The sequence below is a fragment of the Benincasa hispida genome, chromosome 11 (genome assembly GCF_027475165.1).
Source record: "Benincasa hispida cultivar pf3 chromosome 11, pf3_genome.v1.1, whole genome shotgun sequence".
NCBI classification, from domain to species: Eukaryota; Viridiplantae; Streptophyta; class Magnoliopsida; order Cucurbitales; family Cucurbitaceae; genus Benincasa; species Benincasa hispida.
This window is the reverse complement of record NC_143488.1, coordinates 53,830,417-53,845,480: the sequence shown is the minus strand read 5'-3', so window position 1 is coordinate 53,845,480 and position 15,064 is coordinate 53,830,417. Positions and strand designations below refer to the sequence as shown.

Here is a 15,064-nt window from a genome sequence, read left to right as displayed (position 1 = left end):
CAAAACATAGTCAGACTTGAAAAACATAATAGTCACACTGTACATTTTCTCTTGAAATATACACACAGATAGATACAAATTACTTAAAACTATTGATAAATACTACTTTTAAGATTTATTAAATATATAAAAACTAAATTTGAAAATTTGAAAATGTCTTGAACAACAAAAGTAAAATCATGTGGGACTGTTTTTAAATATAGAAAAATAATCAAAATATTTACAAATATAATAAAATCTCACTATATATATGTGATAGACCGCGGTAGACTACTATCTATGTTTATTTGATATAATAAATATAGATAGTAGTCTACCGCGATCTATCACAATCTATTGCATATAGACTGTGATATCTTGTTATTATTTATAAATATTTTCAACGATTTTGTTGTTTAAAATAACTTCAAGTATACACCTTAAAAAACTAATAGGTAAAGTAAAAGGATTATGGGTATTTTAATAAATCCATCTCACTCGAATAAAAATTAGTGGCAAGATTCTTGCTAACGTGTGTGTGAAAAATCAGTAGTAGTATTTATACTTGTGTCTCTAAGTATATTGAATTTACTTGAAAATAATTCATATATATATGTATCTTAATAAAAATAGAACAATTTGTATTTATATATTAATTTAATAACGTAGATGTAGGGACAAGGAACACGTGTCCCTTGAAATTATAATTATTACATATGTGTAATAGTTTGTTCACCTAATGTAACATAAAATTACATTGTCGGGCTTGTTAGAGGGGTACACGAAATCTTTGTGTATGGTAAGTTTAATTATGGGCTTTCTATTCAAGTAGCCTAAATAAAATAGGTTAATTGCACGATTGTCTAAACTTTTTCATTTTTTAATTGAATAGATCAATAGACTATAAAAATCTAACTTAATTTACCTTTTCAGTCATTCTTATCACTTTTTAAAAAATAATAACATAAATGCCAAAAGAAATATGCAATGAAAGTTTTTTGCGATTATGGACTTCTAAAAATGATTCTCTTTTCAAAACTTTACGCAAGTAAAAAAAGTTTAAAAAAAAATCTAAAAATCGTTGACTTCATAAATGAAAGCTTTGAAGGAGAAAGCCAGTTATAGTTGATATATACAACACTACATATTTGATTTTTCTATAAATAAACCAGGGTATATTTGACAAGTGTATAAACAAGACAATTTTTATAATATTTTGTTTTATATATCGAACAATATATGTGATGTTTATTTACATTTTCCAGTATATTTGTAACACACCAAAAAATAATCCACGATATATGTGATGTATATTTACATTTTACGATATATTACTGGTATATTCAACATATACTCGAGATCTCAATGGAGAGGTGATCAATTTTTTTTTATTAGAAATATGAAAGAAATTAAATGAAATCTATTAAAATGAATGAAACATTATTTTGAAATATCCCACATTAAATGAATATTAACTAAAATTAATAAATAACAAAAAAAGTCAAAATTCGAAAATGATGTTAATAAGAAAAGAATTAAATATTTTAGAAATTTATTGATGAGAGGTAATATAATTAATGATATTTAAAAGAATCTAATCTCTATACAATTAATAGTAAGTAGTAAGTAAGAAGAAAATTCTTGTAAGTATAAAAATCTAAAAAATATTTATACTTTATAGTAAAAAAGTTTCAGAAGTGCTTTTTAAATGTTTTTACACTTCGTTTATTTTCTAGTTCAACATGCTATTTTGAAACTTTTTTTTTATAAAGTGTAAATATTTTTAAATATTTTTTTATATTTGAAAAGATCTATTAGAAATAATATATTTATCTCTACCAAATATTACGAAATTAAAAGATAAAAGAGAATTTATCAAGGAGGTTAAAAATGTCTACAACGGTTGATAAACTCCACTCATGACATATTATTAAAATTGAGGATATTTGTGAAATATTAGTTATATCGTAGATTAATTTCCTATTTTTTCTTTAATCATTTGCTTATATATTAAGGGATATTTCTATATAGTTTATTACAGTTTTGTAATAAACATTTCTACAATTCTGGACAAAGGATATTTCTAAAATAGTTTATTACAGGGTTGTAATAAAATATTATATTTACTCTGATTTTTTTACCATTGACATGAAGTTATAGATTTGCAACTATAGAGTTATATATGAAACTAAATATTAGAAAGAATTAAAAAAAGAAAAACAATCAATGCAATAAATATATAACTTTACCATAATTAAAAAATTTCCATTAGGAAAGAAAAACAAATAAAAGCGGAAATTGACCTTTGTAAATATGATTTGCAATTATATCATGAATTTTTTTTTTGTTATTTTGCTATATTTATAAATAAATAAATTATTTTGTTATATAAAGAAACCGTCTTTATTATTCAAGGATGTGCTGACAAGACCTGACAGACTTGACCCCACATAAATATATTTTATTTATTAAAAAAAAACAAAATAAAATAATTATCAAACCAACCCTAACATAACTCAACCAAAGTTGTAGATCATCAGCATGTACTCTGGTTAGAGTGAAAGCGAAATAGCCAATCCGGAGATTCTACGGCGGAAGACGCCAATTTCCTCTCCGTCTTCGGCGGTTCTATAAATGATTCTCTGATTCTCTCCGGCGACCATCTCTCTGCGCTTCTTCACTCTCAGAAGCGTGATAGAGAGATTTCGCATTGTAACTCGGCATTTCTCTGAGTTAATTTCATCTAAAGAACCTCATTTTTCTTAGGTGCGATTTTTTCCCCTTTTCTTCTCTCTCTAATGTTCATTTCTGAATTCTCTAGATCTAGTAATTTTAATTTTCATTTTGTTCCTCTTTTTGCCTTTCGACGGTTTTGTAGTTTGTGTGTTTTGATTGCTTGTAAAAGTAGGAACAAGAGTTGGATTCATTTTGCATGTGAGATTTCGTGGTCTTCGAGTGGGTAGAATTATCGAATGCTTAGGAAATGAGGCTCATACTTGTTTTTCTTTCGTTTGTTTTCATCATTTCTACTGAAAATTAGACGTTTGCTTTGTTACGGCTGGGGTTGGGAAGATGGAGTTTTCTGGTGGGAGAAGAAAGCGGAAATTAAAAAAGGGGGAAATGAAGAGAGTTTTATTGTTTTATTATTTTTTATATTTATACAAATAAGTTTAATTAAAGTAAGGGAAAAAGTATAGATTTTAACCCCTAACTTAGCAAGGTGGTTCCATTTTTTAACCCTAAAATTGGATAAGGTGTAATTTTCACCTAAACTTTAAAATTTGTTGCAATTTATACCTTGTGGCATTTTTCGTGGTAGAAATCATTGAAAAAAAATATTCTTGTGTACATCCAATGAATTATAAAAAGTATATTTGGTAAGCAATTGATTGGATTTAGACATATACGGCATTGGAGAAATTTGTTAGTTTTGGTGGAGTTATATAATGGTTGGCTTTGTGCATTCATCAAATTTAATTTTGTGCAAAACTTGATTTTTGTTTAATTAGTGAGCTTTTGGAGTTTTTACAATATTATTGTTGTTAAAATTAGTGGGTGCATTAGCAAGAGGGTAAAATTTACAACACTTGTCTAAGTTTTTGGTCCAAATGGATGAAATTGAAAGGTTAGAGTGAAAATTGATATAACTTGCTGGTTTTGGGGAACTAATTTTCCCCTTAAAATAATTTATATAAAGTGTATTGAATAGTATTTTAATTTTTTGAGGGGACCGAACCTTCAACCTTTAGGGAGGAAGGTCATTCCAATTACCATTGAACTAAGCTCACTTTGGCGGTTTAGGTTCGAATAAATTGAACCATTAATCCCTTTAAATTTAACTTGAACCTAATTAATCCGAACTTATTGTTAATTAAAATATATCTACTTATAATAAATCATGTGTGCACGTATCCATTTATTTTTATTTTACTTTCTAGTTACCATTAGATGTTTTACTCCCTGAAGTTTTTGGAGTATGAAGTTAAATAGGTTAAGCCACTAATCGCAACAAGTAAATAGATGTTTATGGATATTTTAATACTTCTACCAAAAAAGGATATTTTAAATACTAAAATTTTTTGCTCTGATATAATTCCTTTCTATCTCTTAGAAAAAGGAAAACTAAGATTTTCACTATTTATTCTACAATATTTCAAATAAATGATTTAAACAATTAGAACCAACCCAACTTAAATATTTGATGGTTGGCTTGGAATCTTGGATTGGATTCATTATCTAATTTCTGTAATTCAAGGGTTGTATTTTATCTTGGGCATAACAACTAGAGGTATTTGTGGGTTGGGTTGAAGCACTTTTAAGACCCAACCCAATTGTTTGGATGGTAAAGTTATTCAATCTAAATAACCCTTATTAAATAATGAACCTAACCCAACCCAACCATGATTATATGTGTTGAGTTGGTTCGGGTTACTCAGATTATTTATTTAAAATTTTATTCTAAAAATAAGTAATATTTTAATGGGTAAAAACTTTATTTTATTATTTTCATATAATGAATTAGGATTAAAAACTCAATCTCAATTTGCATGATGAAAATTTTCATTTCAAAGTGCTAAAATTATTTTTAGGATTTGTTAGAGAATAAATTATCCAAAAAGATTATTAAATGAAATAAAATTTAAAATAAATATATGTATATATAATTATATCATAAGTAAAAGACCTACTTTTTAAAATTAATAATAAGTTCGGGTTGAGTTGGGTTGTTTTAGGTGAACCCATGAACTAGTCCAACCCATAAAATTTTCATTTATTTGAATCCAACCCAACCCAAACCGTTGTGTTGGGTTGATCGGGTTTTTCAGGTCAACGAGTTTTTTGAACACCCCTAATAACAATCATCATCTGTGATCTATTACGCCTTCTTATGTGTTATCCTATACAAAGACGAGGGTGGCTTCACCTCCCCACTACATTTTCTCACCCTTTTTCTCTAAGCTTTGGAAGATAATCTTGAAGAAATTTGTTCTTTTCTTGGCTTTTTTTTTTTCTTTTTTTTTTTTTTTTTAAATTTTTAATTTTTTTTAAAATTCTTTTTAATAGGGGTGCTTAGTGAAGATCTCAACAACATTTTGTGGCTTTGAGCTTGTGCTACTAGGTATGGTGTTGTTATTTATTGACTTTTATTATGTGGAAATTTTCATTGAATGGAAATGGGATTTTCCCCTCTTCATGTTAGCGGTCCCGTGCTTTTTACTCGACTTAATGAAAGTTCTTTTGTTTAGCGAAAAGAAAATAAAAACTATTGTTGAGTTCAATGCTGTATTGTCTTACTCTTGTTGATTCATTGATGTTAGAACTTTGCTGAGTTGTTATGTTTGTTAGGCTACCAAAAGGGCTCAAAGGGGACATGGTTTGACAGCTGTTTAAGGATATTTTTTTTTGTTTTTGTTTTATAAACTGTTTTCAAAATTGGTATTATTATTTTATTATACATATTTCGAATTTGAAGTTTTTGTTCGGATTTTGAAGAAAATTGTAGAATATAGAATATGAAGACGCACAATTGGATATTAAGAGAGAATAACTGATTTTTATTTTTATAATGCCAACGAATGAACCGTTTTTTTAGTATACTCGCAAACAACTTGTTTGTTACTCGTATCTCTCGCCTCTCATTTTTTAGTTGTATTTGTTTGCAGCTTGAAGGCCTCATCTACCACTAAATCATAGTCCACCAGAACATAAGGATGGTATGTTTTCTTGGCTTTGTTGAGAAAGTTTATATGTGTTACATAATCAAACACAGCGTGTGAGCGACATGGTTTGTATGAGTATATATATGCAGTTGTGTTTGTTTCTCTTTACTTTTAAAAACAATTACTCTTTGGTGTTTCTCCCTTGAATCCAATATTCTTTGATAGGAAAGTGACGAATATTGTCTCTCTCTTGTCTTTGGTTGAGGAGAAAAGATGTCCATGTTTGGAGGCTTTGGAGGGATTCTCTTGTAAATCCTTCTTTCATTGTTTGATGAACCCTTCTTTCGCTAGTGAGTTTTTCTATTTTGTTCTTTGGAGGACAAATATCCCAAAGAAAGTTTAGTTCTTTACCTGTAAGTTTGACACGAACAAGTTAACAATTTGAATCAGCTTCAAGGAAGTTTTCCTTGTTAATTGGCCCGTTTTGTTGTATTCTCTGTCGAAAGGTGGAGGGAGACATGGATCACATTCTTTAGAGACGTGAGTTTGTAAGATTTGTTTGGAATGCTTTCTTCTAGATGTTCGACTTCTTGCTAGGTTTCATGTTTCTCTTTGGACCTCAATTTTTAAGATCTTTTATAACTATTCTATTTACACTATTTTTCTTCTCAATGGAAGTTGTTTTCATCCCAGAAAAAAACTGTTAACTTTATATTGCTTTTTGAAGAGGATGAACTAATGTTAGTTACTATTTACCATATTTAAATAGGCTAAGTATATAAGGTGGTTTAATCTTTTAAGAAACTCCCACTTTTGATTCTCAATAGACCCTCCAAATTTTTTTGTTAATATTTGTTGACGAAGAGTAATGTCCCATTGAATTATTATTTTATGAACATAGTTGAACGCTTGGTCATGCTACTTTGAAAAAATAGATTCTGTTGATGATTGGATGGAATTTTGAACATGATTAAGTTGGATTTCATATGTGAAAAGAGCACCTGAATGACGTTTCTATTGTTGAAGGAATTAGCACAAAAGGATAACAAGCACTTGGAACAAAGAAACTATTATAAAAAGTACAGAGATTAGTTGGGAAACTCTATCTCTTAATCCTCTCACTCACTTGCTTTTCTCACTTTTCTATGACTTGCCTCGTATGTGTGGACATACCTCCAATTTATAGGCAAGAGATATTTGGGGCCCAATCAAAGAGATTTTTCTAGGCTTTAATTTAAAAAATCCGAAATATTTTTTGTGAAGTCTATCCTTATCCAAGGGGAATTTCTTGGAGCCTAAGGAAACATAAGCATCCAGCACATACAATCTCCTAGATATTTGTAGAGAGATATGTGTAGAACCTCCCAGAAGAGTTAAGTGTTGATTTTTATTTTAACATGTGTTCCAACATACGTATTAAACGATGATGTAATTACGTATGAAACAATGATGTAATTACGTATGAAACGATGAAGTAATGGTCAGTAAACTTTTTCTTAACAAATCCGTACAAAACATAATGGAGGATTTTTAAAACATCAGGGGAAAATTGAATAATTCATAAGATCAGGGACCATTGTGTTTTTGCCTTTTGAATATCCAACAAATTAGCCTCTTCTTTTCTCCCGTTCTTTTTTATTGTTTGTTTTAACTTTCCTTGTACGTTATTTTGTGTAGGCTGGTGATGATTGTGGTGTTGAAGTTGATAACATTGACTGGGACACTGAAGATGAGCTAGAAATTGAGAATATACCTTTAGCCTCTCATACGAGTTTGACATTTCCTGGTGTAGAGGCAAATATGGTATGTTAAGTCTACATTTGTAGTAAAGTTTGTCTGTGTTGTCTTTCCATGATTGTTTGGTGCCAGTTTACTAAAACCTCCTTGTTGGCGAAGTTGTTATTGAGGAGGGTAACATACATCAAGTGTTTGATGATACTGAACTATAAGAAAAATAAATGTGGCATGTGTTATCTTTTATGTAGTTAATAATAATGAAGTATTGTGTGTAATGGACAACAGAAAAATGAAGCTAACATGTCATTTGGTTCATGTTCAAAGCTGTGTTAGCTTTCAGTTTGTTAAAAGGTCTGAGATAATATTATTATGACAATATCAAGCTTAGACGGATGTATAGGTTTTGTTGCATAACTAACTCTAATTTATCTTTTTTTCCTCACGAAGGCAAGCTCATCTGCAGGTCCATCCAACACTAAGATAGTTGATCATTTTATTGGAATGGGATTTTCTGCAAAAATGGTTGCCAAAGCTATTCGGGAAAATGGTAACTTCTTATTTTTTATTTAATAAACTTCATAAGAAACTAAACATAAATTTTCTTTATTGAGTAAAAACTCTAGGAATTCTTTTTTCAATCTGAAAACTTCAATAAGCACCTGCATAACTTTATTTTGATGGACTATCCAGGAGAGGAGAATACCGATTCTATACTTGAGACTCTACTCACATTGTCGGTGAGTTTCTTCGATGATTTCATGCTAGGGTGTCAAAGTTAGTATTTTTTAATTATTTTGTGTACATGGAATGGTTCTTTCCCCATCAAAAGATTGCAGTCAAGTCAATGTATGTGAGTGTCTCACACGTGCCTCATGGAATGGGAACATATGACCTATTGTCTTTATCAGTCATCTAAATAACAATCCATATTTTCTTTGCCTAATGATCTGGATTTCCAATGTTCAAGAGGTTGTTGAGATCTGAACCAGTTGTTTTATAAGATACTTGAAGATTGTTGACTAGAAGTCATTACGGCCTTCTTTTCTTGTACTTCTATCACTGACCAGCTACTGTCACCTTCTCTTTCAAATATATATGTACACATGTTGAGCTAATTTATTTTTCTTATGGTAGGCTCTTGAGAACTCTCCTCCAAAGCAGCAGCATGTTGATACCGACGACTCCTTTTCGGATTATGAAGGAAGTTTTCTGGATGATTTTACTGATCTAGACAGTGATTCTGAAAATGAGGTGATTTGATTTTCTTTGGTTTCATGGAACAGTTTGCTTTCTAGTCATTTCGAGGACACGTGTCTTGTAATGTAATGTTGTGAATTTTTTTTGAGTCGATGCTTATTCCTCCTTGCCACTTGATGTTTTATGATAGTTTGGTTCATTGTGTAGGCGACTGCAAAACCTGTATCTGATGTTGACAACAAAATGATGTTCTTGGTGGACATGGGGTATTCTGAAGATGAGGCTTATGCAGCAATAGAGAGATGTGGTTTGTACCTCCTTGTAGGACTTATAAGTCTATAATATCTAAGCATGACTTCTCTGAATTGTTCTAAAATTATTTGCATTCCTCTAGCGTTGCTTTGTTTGCGAAACTTTTCCCTGACATAGTCTCGAATGATTATTATGGGATCAGAAGATTATTTCTTCTTCAGGCTTTGTGTTAGTGCCCGGGACCTGTTGTTTAAGATTTAAGATTTGGAGACAACATGGTTGTTACTGGACCTTATTTCCATGATGATTGGTGAGATTTCATGGAAGCTTTGATTTGTACCTTGTATGGTAGATTCTCAATCAAGCAGCGAATGGATGGGAAACTCTCACGGGGTCTAGAGTTTTGAGGAAGGCGAGGATACACATTACATCATTTCTATATAAGCACTGGAGAGCGTCTCGCCTTTCAAGTTTAGGAATGCAGGAAATCCTTCATTTTTGTCTTTCTTTGAATTATGGTGGTAATGGGACGGGCTACTTTCCTAAGAAGCACGATCACTTTAGTTTGGCTAGCACGTCTATGTTGGACAAACGTTGGATATTTGGACACTGTGACACTTTTTGGACACGTATCTGACACTTGTTAGTACAGTAGATGTGTTAGACACATTAGTTTTATTAAGTCAAAATAGGACCAACATGTATTAGAAATGGCATCAAACACTTGTTACATATGCTAAAATAGACACATATATGACAAAAGTAATAAAATTTAAGAGTGAAATACATAAAAAAAGAATTTTCAAAAATAGAAAAATAAGGGAAATTATTTACACAAAACAACATGATTTTAATCTTGTTTGATAGAGGTTGATAGAAGCTGGCAGTAGTCTATCACCGTTTATCGGTGATAGAAACTGATAGAAGTTTGTCACTTATAGATGCTGATAGAAGTCTATCAGTGTCTATCAGTGTTTTTTTTTGCTATTTCTGTAAATAGTTTGACATTTTCTTCTATCTGTGAAAATTTCCTTTAAAAAATCAAGCATTTGAATTTCCTCCTTGTTTATAAATGATATATATTTTAAAAAATGTATGTTTTAGTGAACCTGTCCTTGTAGTGTCCATGTCCTAGATTTAAAAAGAAAATGGCATGTCACCTTGTTTGTGTCGTATCTGTGTCTTCTATTCCAAGTTTAGTCGGTGTTGAATAATAGTGCATCAAGACTTGGAACATAGAGTATTTTGGGTGTACTATTCACCACCAGGAGGATGATTTTGGAAATTTAATTGGCCGAGGCCATAATTAAAGAGCAAAGGTGTGTAAAGAATTTGAGTGGGAGTTGCTTTGGAGGGTCACGAGTGCTTTTCCTCTTTCCATTAAATTATAATAAGTATAAAAGAAAACCTCTCAGTTTGTTGACACCACCCTTTTTTTTCTGTTTGGTTAATGGGAGTCTTTTGTTAATCTTAATTGGATTGCAGATTTCTGAATCTATCTTGGGATTAAAGATTAACAGAGGAAAATTATCAGTAATCGGTATTAACTGCAGTCCTTCGAAGTTGGAGTGATGGTCTTCTAGGGTAGGCTGTGAGGTGGATTTGAACCCTTCTTCATATTTGGGTCTCCCCCTTGGTCATAACCCTAAAAGCATGCCGTGGAAAAGGGTTCAAAGACATTTGTCCTCTTGGAAGAGAAGTTTTTTCTCAAGGAGGGAGACCTACCCTTATCCAGTCGGTCCCTCGGCTGTAATTTCACTTATCAATGAGATTCACATTTCTTCTGAAAAGATAATAACCATAGTAATTGGAAACTAGTTCAAGCCAATTTTTGGTTTAACATGCGTGGGAAGCGCATTCATGAGAATCTTGCTGTAAATTTTGTTGGAATGGTGGTATCTCCTCTTCCTCATTTTATTGTATACCTGCATCTTTTCCTTCATGTCTATTAATGCTTCTCTCTGATAAAAAAATGACCTTTCATTAGGAGAAAATGAAAGAAAATACAAGAGGGCCAAGAATAGGCCAAAAAATGACCTTTTTGTAGACCTATAAAAACAGGTCTACAAACAAGACTGCCTCCAGCCAGAAACATAATATCTTTTTGTGCTTGAAAAGTTGTTGCATTAACTTACTTTTAGTTGGATTCATAATACTTGATTATCTGCTAATTTTGGGTTACTTGGAATAACGGTACTTTTTTTTGACACCGCAGGCGTGCATTCCTCAATTGCAGAGCTGACAGATTTTATATCTGCTGCTCAAATTTCGAAGGCTGCAGATGTTCTTCTTGGAGATCTTCCGGATAGGGTAACTTTTCTATCTAGTCAAATTCTTGATTCTAAAGCTCTGAAGGCATTATTACGGAAAATAAACCCACTTAGACGTCTCTGCTGACATTATTAGAGGCCTTAACACATTGATAATTTCATTTCAATAGAACATATTTTCCCTTGATTATTTGAACAGCCAAAACCGAAGAATCTCAATGGCTGTAGTAAGCTCAATAAGAGAAGGCATTATGATTATGAGGCATGGAAAAAGAAGAAACCGAGGTGCTTTGATGACGACGAGGAGACAATTCGTTTGCCAAACCCAATGATTGGGTTTGGGGTTCCAAATGAACTGTGCCCTACAGTTCACAGAAAAATTCCAGAGGCGGCCATGGGACCTCCCTACTTTTACTATGAAAACGTGGCCCTCGCTCCAAAAGGAGTATGGAATACGATTTCCCGGTTCTTATACGATGTTGAACCGGAATTTGTTGATTCCAAATATTTCTGTGCTGCTGCAAGAAAAAGAGGTTATGTTCATAATCTCCCAATACACAACAGATATCCTCTTCTTCCTTTGCCTCCCCACACTATACATGAAGCATTACCTTTAACAAGGAAGTGGTGGCCTTCTTGGGATACTAGAACGCAATTAAATTGTTTACAGACTTGCATTGGAAGTGCTCGACTGACCGATAGGATTCGCAAAGCTCTTGAAGATTATGATGGCGAACGCACTCCGCCATTACATGTGCAAAAATTTATTATAGATCAATGTCGAAAATGGAATTTGGTTTGGGTTGGAAAAAATAAGGTCGCCCCGCTCGAGCCTGATGAAGTAGAAATGCTTCTGGGATTCCCTAAGAACCATACTAGAGGAGGTGGAATCAGTAGGACAGACAGATACAAGTCTCTTGGTAATTCATTTCAGGTACAAATCTCTTCACTCTCTTCTGTGCCTTATCCTATTTGATCACTATTTTCTTTTGCATATGATTGTGTAAGACCACAATCAAGGATATTGTAGGATAATTAATATGGTTATTAGAAGGGGCATATTAATAAATAGTAGGTGAGAATGAAGTTAGAAGTGTGAAGAATTTTGTGGAATTTCCTTTGGGGAATTTGGGAGAGAACAGCCCTCTCGAAAGGCTATGGGATATTGTAGTTTCTTCATTGATATTGCTATATATATATATATATATGTATGTATATTATCTATTAGTGTACTTTGTATTCTTTGTGGTTCTTGAGTGTTCTTGTTAGGTAACCTAATTGCTCATTGCTCGAATTGCATCATCCTTATCATTTTTTAATAATTGGGCATCAGAGGCCAGTTCTGGGGTTACAATTATACTCATGGCCCATTCACTTCCCACTAGGATAGTAGGCTTTGCCCATGACCAGCAAAGGCTAGTTGTGGAAGACAAGAAGGATGTCAACCAATCAAGTCTTCGACGGTTGTGATATCTTACAACATATTCGCCTACAACTTTTCATGGTTTCAGGTCGACACCGTGGCATACCACCTTTCGGTCTTGAAGGACATGTTCCCAGGAGGAATCAATCTTCTCTCTCTCTTTTCTGGTATCGGAGGTGCAGAAGTGGCACTTCATCGCCTAGGTATCCCTCTTAAAAATGTAGTATCTGTTGATATTTCAGAAGTGAACCGAAACATTGTGCGAAGTTGGTGGGAGCAAACAAACCAGAAAGGGACTCTGATTGATCTTGCTGATGTGCAAGAGCTAGATGCAGATAGGTTACAATACTACATGAACTTATTTGGAGGTTTCGATCTCGTAGTCGGAGGGAGCCCTTGTAATAACCTTACGGGTAGCAATAGGTACACTCGAGACGGACTCGAGGGAAAAGAGTCCATCTTGTTTTATGACTACTTTAGAATCTTAGACTTGGTCAAGTGTATAGCCACCAAAACTGAATGATGATTTGATTGTAAAGCAAGTCAAGCCCCATCTTTCTGCAGTAAAAAACATGTTATTCTATAGAACAAAAGTAACCTTTTAATTTGTCAATAATCAACTGTTGGAAGATGAGGCTTTAATTCTATCATTATTTGGCCCTTTCAGGCCTGTGTTGTTTAGTCTCTGTTGTACACTATGTTTCAATCATTAGATGAATCAACAAAACTGCCCAAGTGGAGCAGTAAAGAAGTTTATATTTTGCTTTTATGAGGGCTAATACACCTTTTTTATGGTTGTCTTTTGAGTTGTTCATCATTATTACCCTAGTTTTTTTGGTATTCCATTTAGATTTATGCCATGTTTACTACTTCAGCAATCATCATATAACGTATTATTATTATTACTATTATTCATAATTCACATAATATTGTTATAACCAAATTTAAATGGGTTCCACTTTGCTAATTGATAACCCTTTTGTCATTTTGTTAACCATCTTTAGATTTTTCTGAAAATATGTTTTTTTTTTTTAAAAAAAAAAAAATGTTTCAGATGTACCCAGATTTTTCAATGTAGAATTACACGTAAAAATAATATAATAACTTTGTTAAATATATTATTGCATGTTATAAATTCATTTACTTTTTGTTAAATTTGTAACATATAATTCCATAAGTTATAAGTTCAACAGGGGTTCAAACATTTTGGTAGGATTGTGGGATAGGATAATTTTATTAGATGATATGTTTCAAAATGGAATCAAGTGGTAAAATAGTTATGAATCATTAAATGAAGATTTAGAGTTTAAATTGATATAATATTATAATTAATTAGTTTGAGTTTTTAATGGTTGAAACAACTCTAAAAGTATAGCCAATAGAAACATGTGTAGATCCAGAGGGGAGGTTCAATTTAAAGGAAAAAAAAAGGTTTCCATCAGTCATTTCTTTATCTTTATGTAATACTTTTTGTTCTCTCAAAATTGTGCTTAATATCAACTTGATTTCTAGTCTCATATATTTCATTGGAAAATATTCATATACTTTGTAATTTGTTTCAATGTTAGCCTTAGGCACAGTTCTTTTAAAATTTACGAAAAAAGTTAAAAAGAAAATATTCTTATTGTTAGTAGTTGGTCAAAGAACATCAGTACTTTCTTTGAAAAATACCTCCCAACTTTTAAAAATTTCATTAATACTCTTAGTTAAAAAAATGTCTTTACCAGACAGAAAATTGTTTATAAAAAACCCATCACTTCTCTCTTTCGATCTCCTCTTACTTTTCTATTTTCCTATTTTCTTAAGTACGCTTTTGCTAACCTTTTCCATCGGTTTCTATTTACTGTCAATCTTTTTCCAATGCTTTTGAGTGAACATCACAAAAAGTTCTTTAAAATCATATTCGTTCTATCTCTCTCAAGTTCTCATCCCTTCTTCATATTTGTGACGTCAAATCCTCCCTTATTATTGATGCTGTTAAAACTTAATTCTTGTACACTGTAAAAAATAATATCATGTTTATCTTTAGTTGCGATAAACTTATAAATCAAAAATTGATTTATGGTGTCATATTAACTCACAACTGTAACATAATATAACTTAAACCGATTAATCTCAAACCGATAAACAAAAAGGAGTAGCATAAGAGGTAGCAAGAGGACTAGTTAACTCATGAGATTTTGTACACAGAAAGAAAAAAAAACCCTGAAACAGGGAAAAAAGACCACAAAACTATTCCAGAAAAGCCCACTAGAAGACCAGTTACAAAATTACAATATTATGAAATAAAAAATGCAAAAAGAGCTCCATTCTTCTTTGTAAGTAGTTGCTCATTATTTGATGGCGATCAAGCTCCTCTTATAGATTTAGGTTCAAAGAACTGCCTTCCTTGTTTAAGGCATCAACCAACTTTTACTTCTCAAAGATCCATATGATACATAAATTAGATGTTTTGAGTTGATGGACGCAAAACCACATACATAAAATTCTCTTTTCATACCTAAGATGAACAACTAGAGAATATTAAAAAAATGTAGGAAACTATT

The 15,064-nt window shown here is 31.8% G+C and overlaps 1 protein-coding gene across 4 annotated transcripts; it reads left to right on the top strand.

The window, feature by feature from the left end:
- Positions 1 to 2,415: 2,415 nt before the first annotated feature.
- Positions 2,416 to 13,285, top strand: DRM2 (domains rearranged methyltransferase 2). 4 transcript variants are annotated; one of them, XM_039048739.2, is made up of 11 exons: positions 2,416 to 2,745; positions 5,044 to 5,098; positions 5,643 to 5,693; positions 7,317 to 7,442; positions 7,824 to 7,923; positions 8,067 to 8,113; positions 8,511 to 8,627; positions 8,781 to 8,880; positions 11,041 to 11,135; positions 11,295 to 12,029; positions 12,607 to 13,285. In XM_039048739.2, exons 3-11 carry the CDS (start codon positions 5,691 to 5,693, stop codon positions 13,039 to 13,041), a joined length of 1,758 nt encoding a protein of 585 aa, XP_038904667.1. In that variant the 5' UTR covers positions 2,416 to 2,745; positions 5,044 to 5,098; positions 5,643 to 5,690; the 3' UTR covers positions 13,042 to 13,285. The 4 variants fall into 4 exon arrangements, with proteins under 4 accessions (XP_038904667.1, XP_038904666.1, XP_038904668.1 ...); XM_039048738.2 differs by lacking the exon at positions 5,044 to 5,098 and having other exon boundaries at positions 2,460 to 2,745; XM_039048740.2 differs by lacking the exons at positions 2,416 to 2,745; positions 5,044 to 5,098; positions 5,643 to 5,693 and adding an exon at positions 5,870 to 5,989.
- The last annotated feature ends 1,779 nt before the right edge of the window (positions 13,286 to 15,064 follow it).

Bases quoted from the DNA above. Each gene is read 5' to 3' on its own strand.
- DRM2 (XM_039048739.2), top strand. The intron at 8,881-11,040 runs GTTTGTACCTCC...TTGACACCGCAG, and splicing joins TGCAGCAATAGAGAGATGTG to GCGTGCATTCCTCAATTGCA. The intron at 12,030-12,606 runs GTACAAATCTCT...TCATGGTTTCAG, and splicing joins CTCTTGGTAATTCATTTCAG to GTCGACACCGTGGCATACCA.